Source organism: Vicia villosa, linkage group LG2, assembly GCF_029867415.1.
Source record: "Vicia villosa cultivar HV-30 ecotype Madison, WI linkage group LG2, Vvil1.0, whole genome shotgun sequence".
NCBI lineage: Eukaryota > Viridiplantae > Streptophyta > Magnoliopsida > Fabales > Fabaceae > Vicia > Vicia villosa.
This window is the reverse complement of record NC_081181.1, coordinates 6,483,616-6,498,588: the sequence shown is the minus strand read 5'-3', so window position 1 is coordinate 6,498,588 and position 14,973 is coordinate 6,483,616. Positions and strand designations below refer to the sequence as shown.

General features: G+C 28.8%; 2 protein-coding genes across 4 annotated transcripts; one reads left to right on the top strand and one right to left on the bottom strand.

The window, feature by feature from the left end:
* Positions 1 to 423: 423 nt before the first annotated feature.
* On the bottom strand, positions 424 to 4,825 carry LOC131648940 (COP1-interactive protein 1-like). 3 transcript variants are annotated; one of them, XM_058918677.1, is made up of 6 exons: positions 4,733 to 4,825; positions 4,442 to 4,489; positions 3,568 to 3,931; positions 1,526 to 3,446; positions 1,192 to 1,398; positions 424 to 1,103 (listed from the first exon to the last, which is right to left on the bottom strand). In XM_058918677.1, exons 3-6 carry the CDS (start codon positions 3,879 to 3,881, stop codon positions 813 to 815), a joined length of 2,733 nt encoding a protein of 910 aa, XP_058774660.1. In that variant the 5' UTR covers positions 3,882 to 3,931; positions 4,442 to 4,489; positions 4,733 to 4,825; the 3' UTR covers positions 424 to 812. The 3 variants fall into 3 exon arrangements, with proteins under 3 accessions (XP_058774660.1, XP_058774661.1, XP_058774659.1); XM_058918678.1 differs by lacking the exon at positions 4,733 to 4,825 and adding an exon at positions 4,675 to 4,730; XM_058918676.1 differs by lacking the exon at positions 4,733 to 4,825 and adding an exon at positions 4,577 to 4,690.
* LOC131648503 (uncharacterized) lies at positions 4,804 to 9,074 on the top strand. Its single transcript, XM_058918256.1, has 2 exons — positions 4,804 to 4,809; positions 6,717 to 9,074. Exons 1-2 carry the CDS (start codon positions 4,804 to 4,806, stop codon positions 9,072 to 9,074), a joined length of 2,364 nt encoding a protein of 787 aa, XP_058774239.1.
* The last annotated feature ends 5,899 nt before the right edge of the window (positions 9,075 to 14,973 follow it).

Below are 14,973 nucleotides of genomic sequence, written 5' to 3'. Positions count from 1 at the left end.
AAACTCAACGAATTAGATGCCAGACTCCAACCATTCTTTCTTATCATTACAAAGAAATTTAAAAATTTAGATAATATCTGTTATCATACTATGAGCAAAAAAATTGTGAAAAAGTAATGTTGATATAGTAGCTAAAAATAACATTTAAAAATCTTAATCACATATTTTTGAGGTGTAAATATACATGATTTTCATGAAATTATAATCATTAAATACAATGTGTGTAAATATACATTCAAAATTTGAAATTTGAAATTAAAGACACTCAAAAGTGAAGTTAATTGTATTTAATTGATAGTTAATGAATTATAGAAATTCTTATATTCATTAATCATCAACTAAATTGCATTAAATATTATACATTTGAACGGCATTAAAATCATTTAATATATAGTTGAATATATTCCATATTCCTGTTAGAATAAACTACAATCATTTTTGTGAGAATAACATCATATCCTAGTGCCCTTGGCACAACATGCGCTATGATATTAGGCACAACACATGAAAATGACATAATGATGAGTAACACTATTTTTTTGTCACAAAAGCAAAAGAGACAGTGCGTGTATTAGAAATTATATCTTCTATGTCAAGCAAAATTAGAGAAAACCTTGTACTATTATTGAACTTCTTTGTCCAATCTTAAACTGACTGTTTTATTTTTTCCAAAAGAAACAACCTGTGCTTGTGAAAACTAAATCTAAAAAGAAAAGAAGTTTAAAAAAGATGTCCCTCATTCACAGATATGAGTGGATATGAACAATGAAATGAACAAACAAGCTTGTTTGCAGCAGCAATTCAGGACAGAATCAGGTTCCCCAAAGGAGATTATCAAGAGGTCTGCTTAAGGAATCTTTCAAGATTGTTATTTGACCTTCCTTCACCAGTAAATCTTCATCAAGTGTCAGTATATCCAACTTCAGCTTATCAACCTGTGACTTTAATAGCATATTCTGCTCCCTAAATTGCTCCACTTCCTCCGACAGATGTTCTCTCTCCTGCAACACTTTATGCAACTCTGCCCTCGTGCTTATTAATTTCCCGCTAGACTCGTCAAAATTACTTTGAAGACAGTTCATGCTCTCATCTTTCTTCAACATCTGATATAATAGAACACAAGAAAATAAGTTTAACATTGAAATATTTACAGAATAAAGTATGTAGCCATGAAAAAAACGGGTGACAGACCTGAAGTTCAAGATTCTTCAACTCATGAGAGACCATTGAAAGGTTGTCATATGTATTTTGCACCTCAGACCTAAGCATATCGTTTCCCCTTTCTTCTGTCGCAATTGCGGCTCGCATTTGCTCAACTTGGAGCTCTTTAGAAAACAGTTTTTCTTTTAATAAACTTGTTACCAACCGTTCTGCTTTAAGCTCGACTCTTAAAATATCCTATAGAAGAAACAACATGACGCATACACTAAGAGAATTTCAATTTAAAAAGAGAAGATGATTTTAAAATAGCGCATTTAAAATACTATTCATCTAAAATTCAAAAAAATTCAAGGAAGAAACTTACCTCAGATGATTGACCATTCAATTTAGCTAATATATTATCCTCTATACAATCTGACTTGAGATTAAAACTCAATAGGTTTGACTTTTCTTTCAACAGAGAAGGCATCATCTGTAAATTCCTTGTTAAACCCTCAATGCCGCTTTTGAGTCCATGAATTTTAGTTTCAGATTCGACAATAAATTGCCCGTCTAAACCATTCCCAATTAATCCTTTAGCTTTAAAGAATTCCATCAACTTAGAGCACAAGTCTGTGCTTGTATTTAGCATTTCTAGACCTTGATTCTGAAGGCAGCAAATACGGGCGCATAGTTCTTTGTCTAATCTATAAGTAGCAGCAATGCATTCTTTACCATCACCTTTCAACCGGTTTAATAGAGTTATATTTTCCTGCCTTAGAGAATCTTCCTCAAACTTGTGAGATTCCAATTCTTTTCTCAAAGCTAGTTCTATTCCCGTTAGCCTCATTAACTCCATTTGCATTTTCTTGCTCTCCACCGAATGATTCTTATGAAGGTCCTCACTAAACCCATCTCGTAATCCTATTATTGATTTCTCTTGTTCACTGCAAGTTCTTTGCAATCTTGTTACACACTTATGCAATTCTTTGCACTCCTTCTCCTTTTCTTCAAAATTTCTTCGAAGGCAGTCCCTGTTTTCTTCAGCTACGTTGCATCTGTCTTGTAGTTCAAAGAGGTTTTGCTGCAAACCCAGAATCTCCCCTTTCATTTTCTCTGCCATACCAGTCAACATCTTGACTTGTTGGTCAGTATGTGCCATTTTACTTTGGCTTTCTGTTTCCCTCTCATTAACAGAGGAAACTTCCCTTTGAAGTGATACATTCTGCTCTGCAAGCTCTCTAACTCGTTCTCGAAGCCTCTGCTCTTCTAATTGGTACTTCTCAAGTTTGAATGACCAGTCACTTGACCTCCTGTCCAATTCCTTCTCCAATGCTGACTGCATCTCATTCTTTTCTTTTTCTAGCCTTTGAATCCGAAGTTCCAGGTCTGACTTTACATATTTGAGTTCTTCCTTGGCAGATGCTCTGTCAGCAATTTGGGACCTTAGATGGGTTGAAACTTCTAGAGCCAAGCTTATTTTCTCCTCTACCAGGTTCCTGATAGTCTGAATCAGTGTTGTCGCGTCATAACCATAGTCAGGAAAAAAGTTTTCATGTTCTAATTTCTTTGAAAGAAGAATAACTCTCTCCTCAGCTTCCTTTGATCTTCTCATTAGCTCTGCATCAAGATCTGGTTCAGGTTCATCATAGCTTAAACCCTTACAATTACCATTCATGTCATGATATCCATTGGACATTTTATATGGTTCTTCAAATGAATAGCTTTTCGGTGGAGCCTCATAAAAATCAGATTCATAGCGTCCATTCACTGATCTAGCATAGATATCCTCAATTGTGATTGGATTATCAACAGAAAAGTTATTTGAACTCCTTTTAGAAATATCACAAGTTTGAGAAAGTCTCTCAATGACACTTTTTGCAAGAGTTCTTGGAGATTCATGTCCATGCCCATTTTCTGCCCAATCTTGGGATGAGGAACGAAGACGGGTAACTCTATCTTCTCTAAATGAATGAGCTCTTGGTTTGTCTCTGACTCCATTGGTTGGTGAATTAGGTGTTGTATGTTGAACTTTTGGAGGTAGCTTGGTGCAATTATTTCCAGGTCTACTGCTTTTTCTCTGTGAACTGCTCCTGGGCCTATTTTCCTCTAGCTGCTGCTCCCCGTCGATGAAACGATCCACAACCATACTTGAAATGTTGCTAGAGCAAGTAGAGTTCCCAGATGAGTCGTGATGGGATCTTGAAGAACTACTAGCAGGTTGCTCACATCTCTGGGAATTTTGGAGAGCGGACGCTGTAGATTGTGTTGGCTTGTCCCTCTTTTCGGAATTTTGAGTCTGGCGACTGATGCATGCACAGAAAGTGCAACCAAAATAAATATGTGCAAAACGTAACTAATAAAATACAATGTTATAAACATCATAGTTAAAACAATATCTTCAAAAGTTATATTATCGAGTCTCACCGCGAGGAATGCTCAAATTGATGATATGGATCACCAGCAATGCTTCTTGAAGGAGATTTAGCTGGATCCTTGAACTGGAACGAAGCTGAAGACATCGACCTGCTCCTTCTAAGATTTGGACCATCACTTGAACTTTGATTATCAGCAACTTGCTTTCTAGATTTCTTGTCCTCAGTTTTTCCATGAGTCTGATTACTCACTCCGCTATCTGAAAAAACCTCCCAGGATAATTGCTCATTTTTTGACTTAGGCGGAGCCGAGTTATTGCTTCCGCCACTAGATGCAGACGATCTGAAAAAGAACAGCTTCTTCATGTGCTCAGTTTTCTCTCTAACCGCTGCCTTAAGCTCATCAAAATGTTCACCTTTCAAAATAAAAGCATTCAGCAACACTCACTACCTCAAAAATCAAAACTCAAAATAAAAATTAAACAAACAAACAAACACAATGATTGAAAAACTCATGTTATGCCTAACTTTATCCTAGCATCAAAGAGCTTTATGAACATGATTTTATTACTTCCACTAGCTACAACTACTACTACTACTACACTACTATTACTACATCATAACAACAATCGAAGCAATAAGTACCTCCCAAAGTCAAAATCAAAGATTTCATCAAAAATCAACATTAAAATTAAAATTCAGCAACATTCACTAACTCAAAAACCAAAATCAAAATTAAAACTACATAAACCCCAAAATTAAAATTAAAATTACACAAACCCCAAAATTAAAATTAAAACTACATAAACCCCAAAATTAAAATTAAAACTACATAAACCCCAAAACTAAAATTAAAGCAGACAAATCTTCATCTAAATATACAAATAAAAACCTAGAATCAAGGCGATAGTGTTGCAATTTCTTACCTTTTTGGATTCGATTATGCTTCTTGTAATTCCGCTTTCTCAATTTTCCTAAACAATAAACAAATACAACAAAAGAAAAGTCAAAAAATTGGTTAAAGAAGCTAGAGAGAGAAAGATAAAGAGAGAGTGACTCACAAGGTTTTAAAACGGTCATAAAAAAACGAATTGAAGAAGAAGAAGATAAAGAGAATAAAACCCTAATTTTCAAATTGAATAATAAAAAAGAACGTAACTGATAAAAAAGAATTTTCAGTTGCAGAATATTCAAATCAGAGAGAATTAAAAAGTTACCAATTGAATTGAATTGAAATGATTATCGATAGAGTGAAGTGTTGTTTTGTGTGTGGGAATTTGGGGAAATGATGAGGGTAATATTGTCAAATTAATAGTTTAAAAAGTTTTATGCCGCGCGGAAAAAGCGGTGCAGGAGCGTTGTTTGGATTGGATTATAAAATTAAAAAAAATCTTAGCGCCTACAAATTATGGATTATTTATGTTAATTATTGCATTATATTGTGATTTTGATTAAATATATGTGGTATTAAAGTATCATATAATCATATAAAAAAATTTGTAACTGATGCTATTTTGTTTGTATTTGAAACATTTTGAAAAATATAGTTTTAATTTATTTTATATTTTAGGAAAAGAGAGCTTAATTAAGTATTTTCAGTATTACTATTATTAATACTATTAATTATTAGTAATAATAATCTTTATAATAGGCAATGAGCTGAGTCTTCTAGAAAGAAATTTTATATATTATTTATTTCTTGTTTTAATTTATTAATTTCAGTATATTTATTTATTTATTGTTTTTTACAACTCAAAAAAATATTATTTTTACAATCAATTTTGAAAATCACAGTTTTGTCAACAAAAAAAGACTTCGAAAATTACAGTATGTACTTTGGTGTTTGGACTCCTACATCTAATGAATAGCTCTCTCATTTCATAAGCTTTTTTTTTTTCAAAACTTTTTTGAAAAATTCCAACTTTCATTTTCGAGATAAAAAGAATATTTTGAGCTATACATTTTTATATGGAATAAATAAGGTTTTAAAAAATATAAGGAAATTACTTGAGTGGGATAAAATTTTAAATTTAAGTGCATGATTTAAAGAACAGTTTTTTGAAATTCGAAGATAATATTACCAAATATAAACAATATGGATGGACTAAAGTCCCAAATACTTAGAAATTTGTAAATTAAATTTACACATATTTTTTTCAAAAATAAACGGATTGTACATGACAATTTTTAATAAACCTTATTTAATTTATTATCTGGTCATAAAATTAGACTAAAATATAAATTGTGACTCTCACTTTTCGGTTTATAAAGACAATGCATGCACCATTAGTACAAAATTTATAGTCTTGTTATAAATTGCGAAATCCGAATGTTCCTTTTTACTAGGAAGTTCATTTCTTTTTATAATTTTTTTTCTAGATACAAATAAAAATGTTATAATATAATAACGTTTATATAAAAAAAACTAGTGTCTTACCCGTGCGTTCGCACGGGTACCCGTCGTTTTCGCGCATTGTGATTGAGAAAAATAAAAAATATTAGTAAAAGATTAAGTTTTGGGTAAAATTGAAAAAGTTATAAAAATAGTAATATTTTATTTAACAAATTATAATGAAGGAAAAGTTTTAAAATCGCAAATTCACGAATTATAATGAAGAAATATTCAATCAAATTATATAATTCAATTAGTGATAACTATTAGCCCAATCTCAAACTATCGGCTAAGGAGAATCGATTATTTTTTGCTAGATAAGGAGAAAATTAATTATTTTGGCTCAATTATAACTACAAACCAGGGGCGGATGTAGAGGGGTTTTGGGTATTCCCTGGAATACCCTCCCTTTTTAAATTATTTTACCCATTTACCCTCCCTTTTAACCCTTTTTTTTAGTGCTGAATTAGGTTTAGTAAAAGCAACACAAAGCTCACTTCTTACTTCCTAACACCACTACACCAGCCGCACAGCTTTCTCATTCACACAGTAAGTTCTTTTTTTTTTTTTTCAAATTTTCAATTTAGCTTAGGTAAATAACAACTTCCATAATTCTACTTCATTCTCTATTATGTAAATAACAAGCTTTTCAAGTTTTTCTATTATGTTAATATTAATTCCATTTTTTATTCTCTTTATCTCCTATGGGAATTTATTGAATCCAAAGTCCAAACCTTGTAACTTCTAATTATAATTTTGATTTGAAATTCTGTATTGTAAAATTAATTGGATTTTGATTGTGATTGTAGAATGTTGCTCAAATACTTTACACCCGAACCGAGATTTCCAGAGCCAAAGAAGCTTGCTCCTTCAAATGGCATCCCGAAGAACCTTCTCCGGTCCCCTCTTCAAATGAGGTACAACTAGAACCTCATTCTTCATATAAGGTGTTTAAAAAAGGTACTTATTTGGAGACGGATCCTGGAAAAAGAAGTCAAATTCTTGAGTATCATCCAAATGATCAAGATGAGGTAAGAAGAGCTTACCTTGTGAATGGGCCATGTAAAATTAAATTAACTGAATATAAATCCACAAATATTGGGGGAAGGGAACGTTCTTTTCAATATAGTTGGCATGAAGAGTATGACTGGTTGGAATATAGTGTAGAAAAAGATGTTGTTTTTTGTTTGCCTTGTTATGTGTGTTACAATGGTACTAGTAATTCTGCATTTGTGGTGACTGGTTTTAAAGGTTGGAATCTAAAGCATAAGTTGGATAAACATGTTGGTGAGAAACCAAATAGTCATCATAAAAAGTGTGTGAAAGCATGTGAGGATCTTATGAAGAAAAAGCAGAGTATTGAGTTTTCGTATGCAAAATATAGCTCAAAAGAAGAAGTAGATTATCTTGTTCGTTTAAAAGCATCACTTGAGGCTGTCAAATATCTTGTTAGAGGCGGATTGGCATTTAGGGCACATAATGAGGGTGAAAATTCTATTTATAAGGGTCATTTCCTAGAATTTGTAGAAGCCTTAGGAAGAAATAGTGAGAAAATAGCTGCAGCAATAACAAGTGGTGGGGGAAATTGTAAGATGACTTCTCCTATTATTCAAAAAGAACTTGCAAATGCATGTGCGGTTGAAACTATTAAGAAGATAGTTGGAGAAATTGGAGATGGATTCTTTTGTGTTCTTGTTGATGAATCTGGTGATTGCTCTGGTAAAGAACAAATGGCCGTTATAGTGCGGTTTGTTGATGTTAGAGGGTTTGTTGTAGAAAGATTTATCGGCATTGTTCATGTTGAAGATACAAGTGCGATATCGCTTAAAAGGGCTCTTGAATGTTTGTTGTCGGGGTTTGGGTTGTGTATATCTAAAATTCGAGGTCAAGGGTATGATGGAGCAAGTAATATGCGTGGTCAATTTGGAGGTTTGAAGACTTTGATTCAAAAGCAAAATCCGCAAGCCTATTATGTTCATTGTTTTGCTCACCAACTTCAATTGGCTCTTGTTTCAATGGCGAGAAAGCATGAAGATGTTGATTGGTTTTTTTGTGAAGTGTCTCGTATTGTCACTTTCTTACGATCATCTAACAAAAGACAAGCTCTACTTCGGAATAAACAAGTTGCTCATTTTGCAAATCTAATTGAAAAAGAATTGGTGGAAACTGGTACTGGTTTAAATCAAGAGTTGTCCATTGCAAGAGCGGGTGATACACGTTGGGGATCTCACTTTCGAACTCTTAATAGGTTGGTTGATTTGTTTACTCCTATTATTGAAGTGTTCGAAGATTTGAAAAGTGATAGTCATTGTAAGGGTGAACCAAAAAGTTTGTTACTTGTTATGCAAACTTTTAGTTTTGTGTTTATGTTGCACTTAATGGTTGAGATTTTATCTTTGACAAATAATTTGTCACAATCATTGCAAAAGGGGGATCAAGATATTGTGCATGCCATGGAACTTGTCCAAATATGCAAGAAAAAGTTGCAAGTTGTGGCTTCTTGTGGAAATGTTGAAATTGATGTGCCTGACATGGAGTCCCGGTATGTAAAAGATAAGAAATCCAAACGACTTGCTCCTTTTGTTACAAATTTTCATTATTTCAAGAATGATTGCTTCTTACATGTTATAGATGTGGTATTGAAAGAGTTGAATGATCGGTTTACACCTGAAAATATTGAGTTGATCAATTGTGTTGCTTGCTTGAGTCCTTGTTATTCATTTGAATCATTTAATGTTAAATCACTTGTGAGATTGGCCAGATTGTACCCAAATGACTTTGATGATCTTACTGATAAGGAATTGTCTAGTGAATTGGAGACTTATATTGAGAGTGTCAAGATGGACGATCACTTTTCCAATTTGACTGGCATCTCGGAACTTTGTAGGACTCTTGTTCGAACAAAGAAGCATAAGACATTTAGGTTTGTGTACACACTTGTCAAACTAGCTTTGTCTTTACCTGTGGCCACTGCAAGTGTTGAGCGAGTATTCTCGGGGATGAAATATGTTAAGAATGAGTTGAGAAGTAGAATGGCTAATCCATGGCTAAATGATTGCTTAGTGACATTTGTGGAGAAAGAGGTGTTTAATACAATCGATGATATGGATATCATCAAACGTTTCCAAGGAATGAACAAGAGAAGAATGCATTTACGATTAGACTAGAATGTTTTCTATTTTTGAGTTGTAATTGAAATACTAATACATTTTTATTAAGTAATATTATCATATTTTATGTCATTGATTTTTTTCATACTTTTTGTATATTTTATTTTCATTATGGGAATCCCCTGGATTTTGATCCTGGCTCCGCCCCTGCTACAAACTATCAGCTCAATCTCAAACTATCAGCTCTGTCTTGTAGGCCAATGAGAAACCACTACAAACTCCATTTATAATAATTATTCATTCAAAATTCATAATTAATAGAAAAATACTTTGACCAGTTACTTCATGTTCCCGTTAATATTCATTATTTTGATAAGTAACTTCATATTCCCGTTAATATTTCAAATTTCTTCCCGTTAATTTTCAAAATTTTGATCAGTAACTTCATGTTCTTGTTAATATTCATTATTTTGATCAGTAACTCCTTGTTCCCGTTAATATTCATTATTTTGATCAATAAGTTCGTGTTCCCGTTAATATTCCAAATTCGTTTCCGATAATATTTAAAAAAATTATCAGTAATATTCAATATTTTGTCAATAACTCCGTGTTCCCGTCAACATTTATTATTTTGATTAGTAACTTTGTGTTCCCGTTAATATTCAAAATTTCTTCCTGTTAATTTTTAAAATTTGGATAGTAACTTAATGTTTTCGATAATATTCAAAATTTTGATCATTAACTTTGTGCTCCCGTTAATATTTAATATTTTAATCAATAACTCCGTGCTCCCGTTAATATTCAATATTTTGATCAGTAACTCCGTGTTCCCACTAATATTCAATATTTTGATCAATAAACTTCATTTCCCATTAATATTCAATATTTTGACCAGTAACTTCATGTTCCCCTTAATATTTAATATTTTGATCAGTAACTTCGTGTTCTCGTTGATATTCAATATTTTGTTCAGTAACTTCATGTTCCCGTTAAAATTCAATATTTTGATCAATAACTTCAAGTTCCCATTAATATTCATTATTTTGATCACTAACTTCGTGTTTCTGTTAATGTTTCAAATTTGTTCCTGTTAATATTCAATAGTTTGATTAATAACGCCATGTTTCCGTTATTATTCAATATTTTTAGCAGTAACTCCATGTTCCCGTTAATATTATATACTTTGCTCTGTAATTTAATACTCACGTTAATATTCAATATTTTGATTACTAACTTCATGTTCTCGTTAATATTCAATATTTTGATTAATAACTTCATGTTCCCGTTAATATTCAATATAGTTTGATCAATAACTTTGTTTTCCCGTTAATATTCAATAGTTTGATCAATAACTTCGTGTTCTCGTTAATATTCAATGTTTTGACCAGTAACTTTATGCTCTCGTTAACATGTCATTTTTTATCAGTAACTTCATGTTTCCGTTAATATTCAATACATTTAATATTTTGATCAGTAATTTAATATTATCTTTAATATTCAATATTTTGATTAGTAACTTCATGTACCCATTAATATTAAAAAAAATTCTATTAATATTCAATAGTTTGATTAATAACTACATGTTCCCGTTAATATTCAATTTTTTTATCAGTAACTTCATGTTTCTATTAATATTCAATATTTTGATGATATTTTTTAAACAAAAATAAATTAATTTTAACATTGTTTAAAAATATTTGATGATAATTAAACTTTTTTATAATAACAAAAATCTTAAATTGACAAATTATAATGAAGAAATATTCTATCAAATTATATAATACAATTAATAATAAATATTTAATATAATTGATTAAACTCAATTTACAAATCAAATATATTATTCCATATATAAAATATTTGAATCAATAGTTAATTATTCCTATATATAAATATTTTTGTTTTGGAATTATTTATAAAACTATTTAGGCTTAATTGCAACTTTAATCCTCCTATTTTGTCTTTTTCTTGATTTTGATCCCTCTATTTTAAAAATCACTATTTTAGTCCATTTTTTAAGTTTTTTGTGCAATTTTCGTCCCTCTATTTTGTTTTTTTCTGCCTAATTAGTCCATATTCCTGTCTCTTTTTCATTAGAAAACTCAAAAAGGAGACCAAAATCGTGGTTTTAAAAATGGGGACTAAAATCGAGAAAAAGACAAAATAGGGGGACCAAAGTTGCAATTAAGCCAACTATTTAAATCAATTGTAAACTTATTCTCGTTATTACATTTAATTAAATGTGTTAATATCAATACTATATGTGCGTACCATATAATTACCCGTGTGTATCCGTAATATATTATTTTGTATTTGGATAGAATTGACCCATTAAAGTTTTAATGGTAATATTTCAATTATATTATATTATATATAGATAAATATATATATTGATTATTGATGAACTTGTTCAATTAAATTTTAAATTTTATAAATGACAAACAAATACTATGATTAATAAAAAATATCATACAATTTTGATATTATTTATTCATATATTACTTATGTTTCATTCTATTACTACTTATTCATACATTACTTATGTTTCATTCTATTACTATTTATTCATACAATACTTATGTTTCATTCGATTACTTATGCTTATTAACACCCATAGTTATTTTTAAATATTTTTTTTAAAAAAAGTCAATAGATCTAATATATTTATTTTATTTAATAACCTCTAAAAAATTTCATTTATATATATATATATATATATATATATATATATATATATATATATATATATATATATATATATATATATATATATATATATATATATATATATATATATATATATATATATATATATATATATAGGGGATGTATCAAGTAGGAGGGATTTTAAAATAAGAGATAGGAGGATTCATTAATATCTATTGGATTTGATAAATGGTCTTGATGAACATTTATGGACTTAACTTCATGAAGATCATTTATCAAATCCAATGGTTGTTAATGAATCCTCCTATCTCTTATTTTAAAATCCCTCCTACTTGATACATCCCATATATATATATATATATATATATATATATATATATATATATATATATATATATATATATATATATATATATATATATATATATATATATATATATAACTTTCATATTTTATATTTTAAATAATTTAGTAGTATTAGTAAGAAATCTTATTAAAGTGAAAATAGAAAATAGTAGTTAGTTTTTCTATACAGAGAATGACGATGGCACATGTTGTATTTTAAATATTTTGAAAATATACTTTATTTTTATAATAATATCTATGAATTTTTTATCAAAAAACTCCATACAATATATAAAAGCAATGATATGCCTAAAACATTTTATTAAAATATGTATCTAATAATATTTATCCTTTTGTTATGTTGATAAATTCATTATTTTGGAAAGTTTCTAGTAAATAATTTTGAAGGAAATCAAGTGAGATAAATTATATTTATTAATTTTTAATGATAATATGATTCACTCAATTTTTGGTGATACAACATCAATATAATTCGAGTACTAAATATATTTGTAACGTATTTATTTTATACCAATTAAGATATTGGTAAGTAATTGATATGATTTTAATGTATTGATTCTATATCAATTAAATTATTCCCAACGTACTGATTTTAAGGTATGGGTCGTTAAAAAGGCTTTTATATCTTACAAAGTTAGATAATTTTAGGTAAATCATACAAAAGTACAATATTTACTCAAAATTATATTATTTTTAGGTAAATCATACAATATTGTAAAAACAATATAATTTTTTAAGATATAAAAGTACAATATTTTCTCAAATCTAATAATTTAAATATACATATGGTAAGTACTAAAAGAATAAGAAATCAAAAGTTGCAATCACATGCATTAAATCATAAATTAAAAGTTGTAATCAATCGATCAATGATTACTAAAGATAATTATGATATTTAACTTTTTTATAAGTAAATGATTTATGTCTTTTCATTCTAAACTCTTTATTTACCTAAAAAAAATATATTGTTTTTTTCTTTATTCTTTGATTCTATTTTCTTATACATTTCAAAATTATGTATATGTTTTGAATTTGTAATATTTTATTATATTCTATATTTATTTATTTTGTTCGACCTTAGAATAAATAAATATCAATAATATTTTATAAAACTAACTTTATATATATATATATATATATATATATATATATATTGATAAACTTAATTTTTTTAATTTGACCTAACTAAAATATTCTTTAGTTATATGAATTAATATACAATATTATGTTATTTATATATTATAATATCTATAATTTTTATAGCTACTAAGATTTAATATAAATATCACTCAAAGATAAAATCAATTAATCAATGAAATTTATTTATTAAAATTTGCAATAATATACCAATTATTTACATATCAAGAAAATAGGTGTGTTGCTTCATTATTTCAACAAATCATTCTTTAAAATCACGTTCAAATCGACCATAATGCTTGGATTATTATGGATAAGAAGTCAAAAATTGTAATCACATTAAATCAAAAAATTAAAAATAATAAATCAAAAGTTGCAATCTGATTAAATCAAAAACTAAAGTTGCAATCAAGTAAAATGATTATGATATTTAATTTTTTTATAGGTAAATGATTTATGTCTTTTCATTTCAAAACTCTTTATTTACCTAAACAAATATAATGTTTTTTTCTTTACTCTTTGATTCTCTTTTCTTATAAATTTCAAAATTATGTATACATTTTTAATTTGTAATATTTTATCTTTATTTTTTGTTTTGTTCGACCTTATAATAAATAAATATCAATAATATTTTATAAAACTAACTTTGTATATATTGATAACCTTAATTTCTTAATTTGACCTAACTAAAATATTCTTTAGTTCTATGAATTAATATAAAATATTATCTTATTTACATATTATAATATCTACAATTTCTATAATTACTAAGATTTAATATAAATATCACTCAAACATAAAATCAATCAATTAAGATTTATTTATTAATATTTGCACTTAACATATAAAAAATTAAAGTTCATTCTATGAATTAATATAAAATATCATGTTATTTACATAGTATAATATCTACATTTTTGACAAAACTTGCGCAAGCATAACCCAGTAATTTCAAGCAGATTCTCCATTGTATATTGACACCAGCCAACTTGATTTCTACTTCTACAGCTCAAACTTTCGGGACAGTCAAAGAAGAATATTTATTTCAAACGAATCGTATAGACGATGTTTTCTACTGTCTGCACCAGAAAAAAATCCAAAACACATATTAGGACAATATTTAAATTGTTACTAAAAAAATAGAAAATAGGGATTGGAAACAACCCATGTAAAAAAACGAACCATATACTATGGAGTGACGCCAATTGGTACTACATATTAGGACAATATTTAAATTGTTACTAAAAAAAATAGAAAATAGGGATTGGAAACAACCCATGTAAAAAACGAACCATATACTATGGAGTGACGCCAATTGGTACTTCAGAATGATACATTACAAATTCAACCTGCAAATAGCATGAAACGCCAATTATTACTTTAGAATGATACACTACAAATTCAACCTGCAAATAACATGAAAGATATTTTCTATCAAGAAAAGAAAGAAAAAAATGTTAAATTCCGGTTTGTCCATGAATAGTCCTGGGAATGGATGTAATTGCAAAAATAGTATAAACCAAAAGTTTCCACATGAATAGTCGTGGGAATGGCTGTAATTGCAAAAATAGTATAAACCAAAATTTTCCACGATTAGGTTTGATGAACATGATAGATACTGTGAAAGTATGATGGTTATATATAGTAATGATAAAAGTGTTTTGGAACGTGGAAGGTGGAGGGCTTGGAAGGCAGAAGGGGCTTGAAAGGCAGAAGCATTATATGAGGTCATTAGTGCTGTAAGCAGTTGTGAATGTGAATGGCCAGAGAAAGTAAATAATTTGTA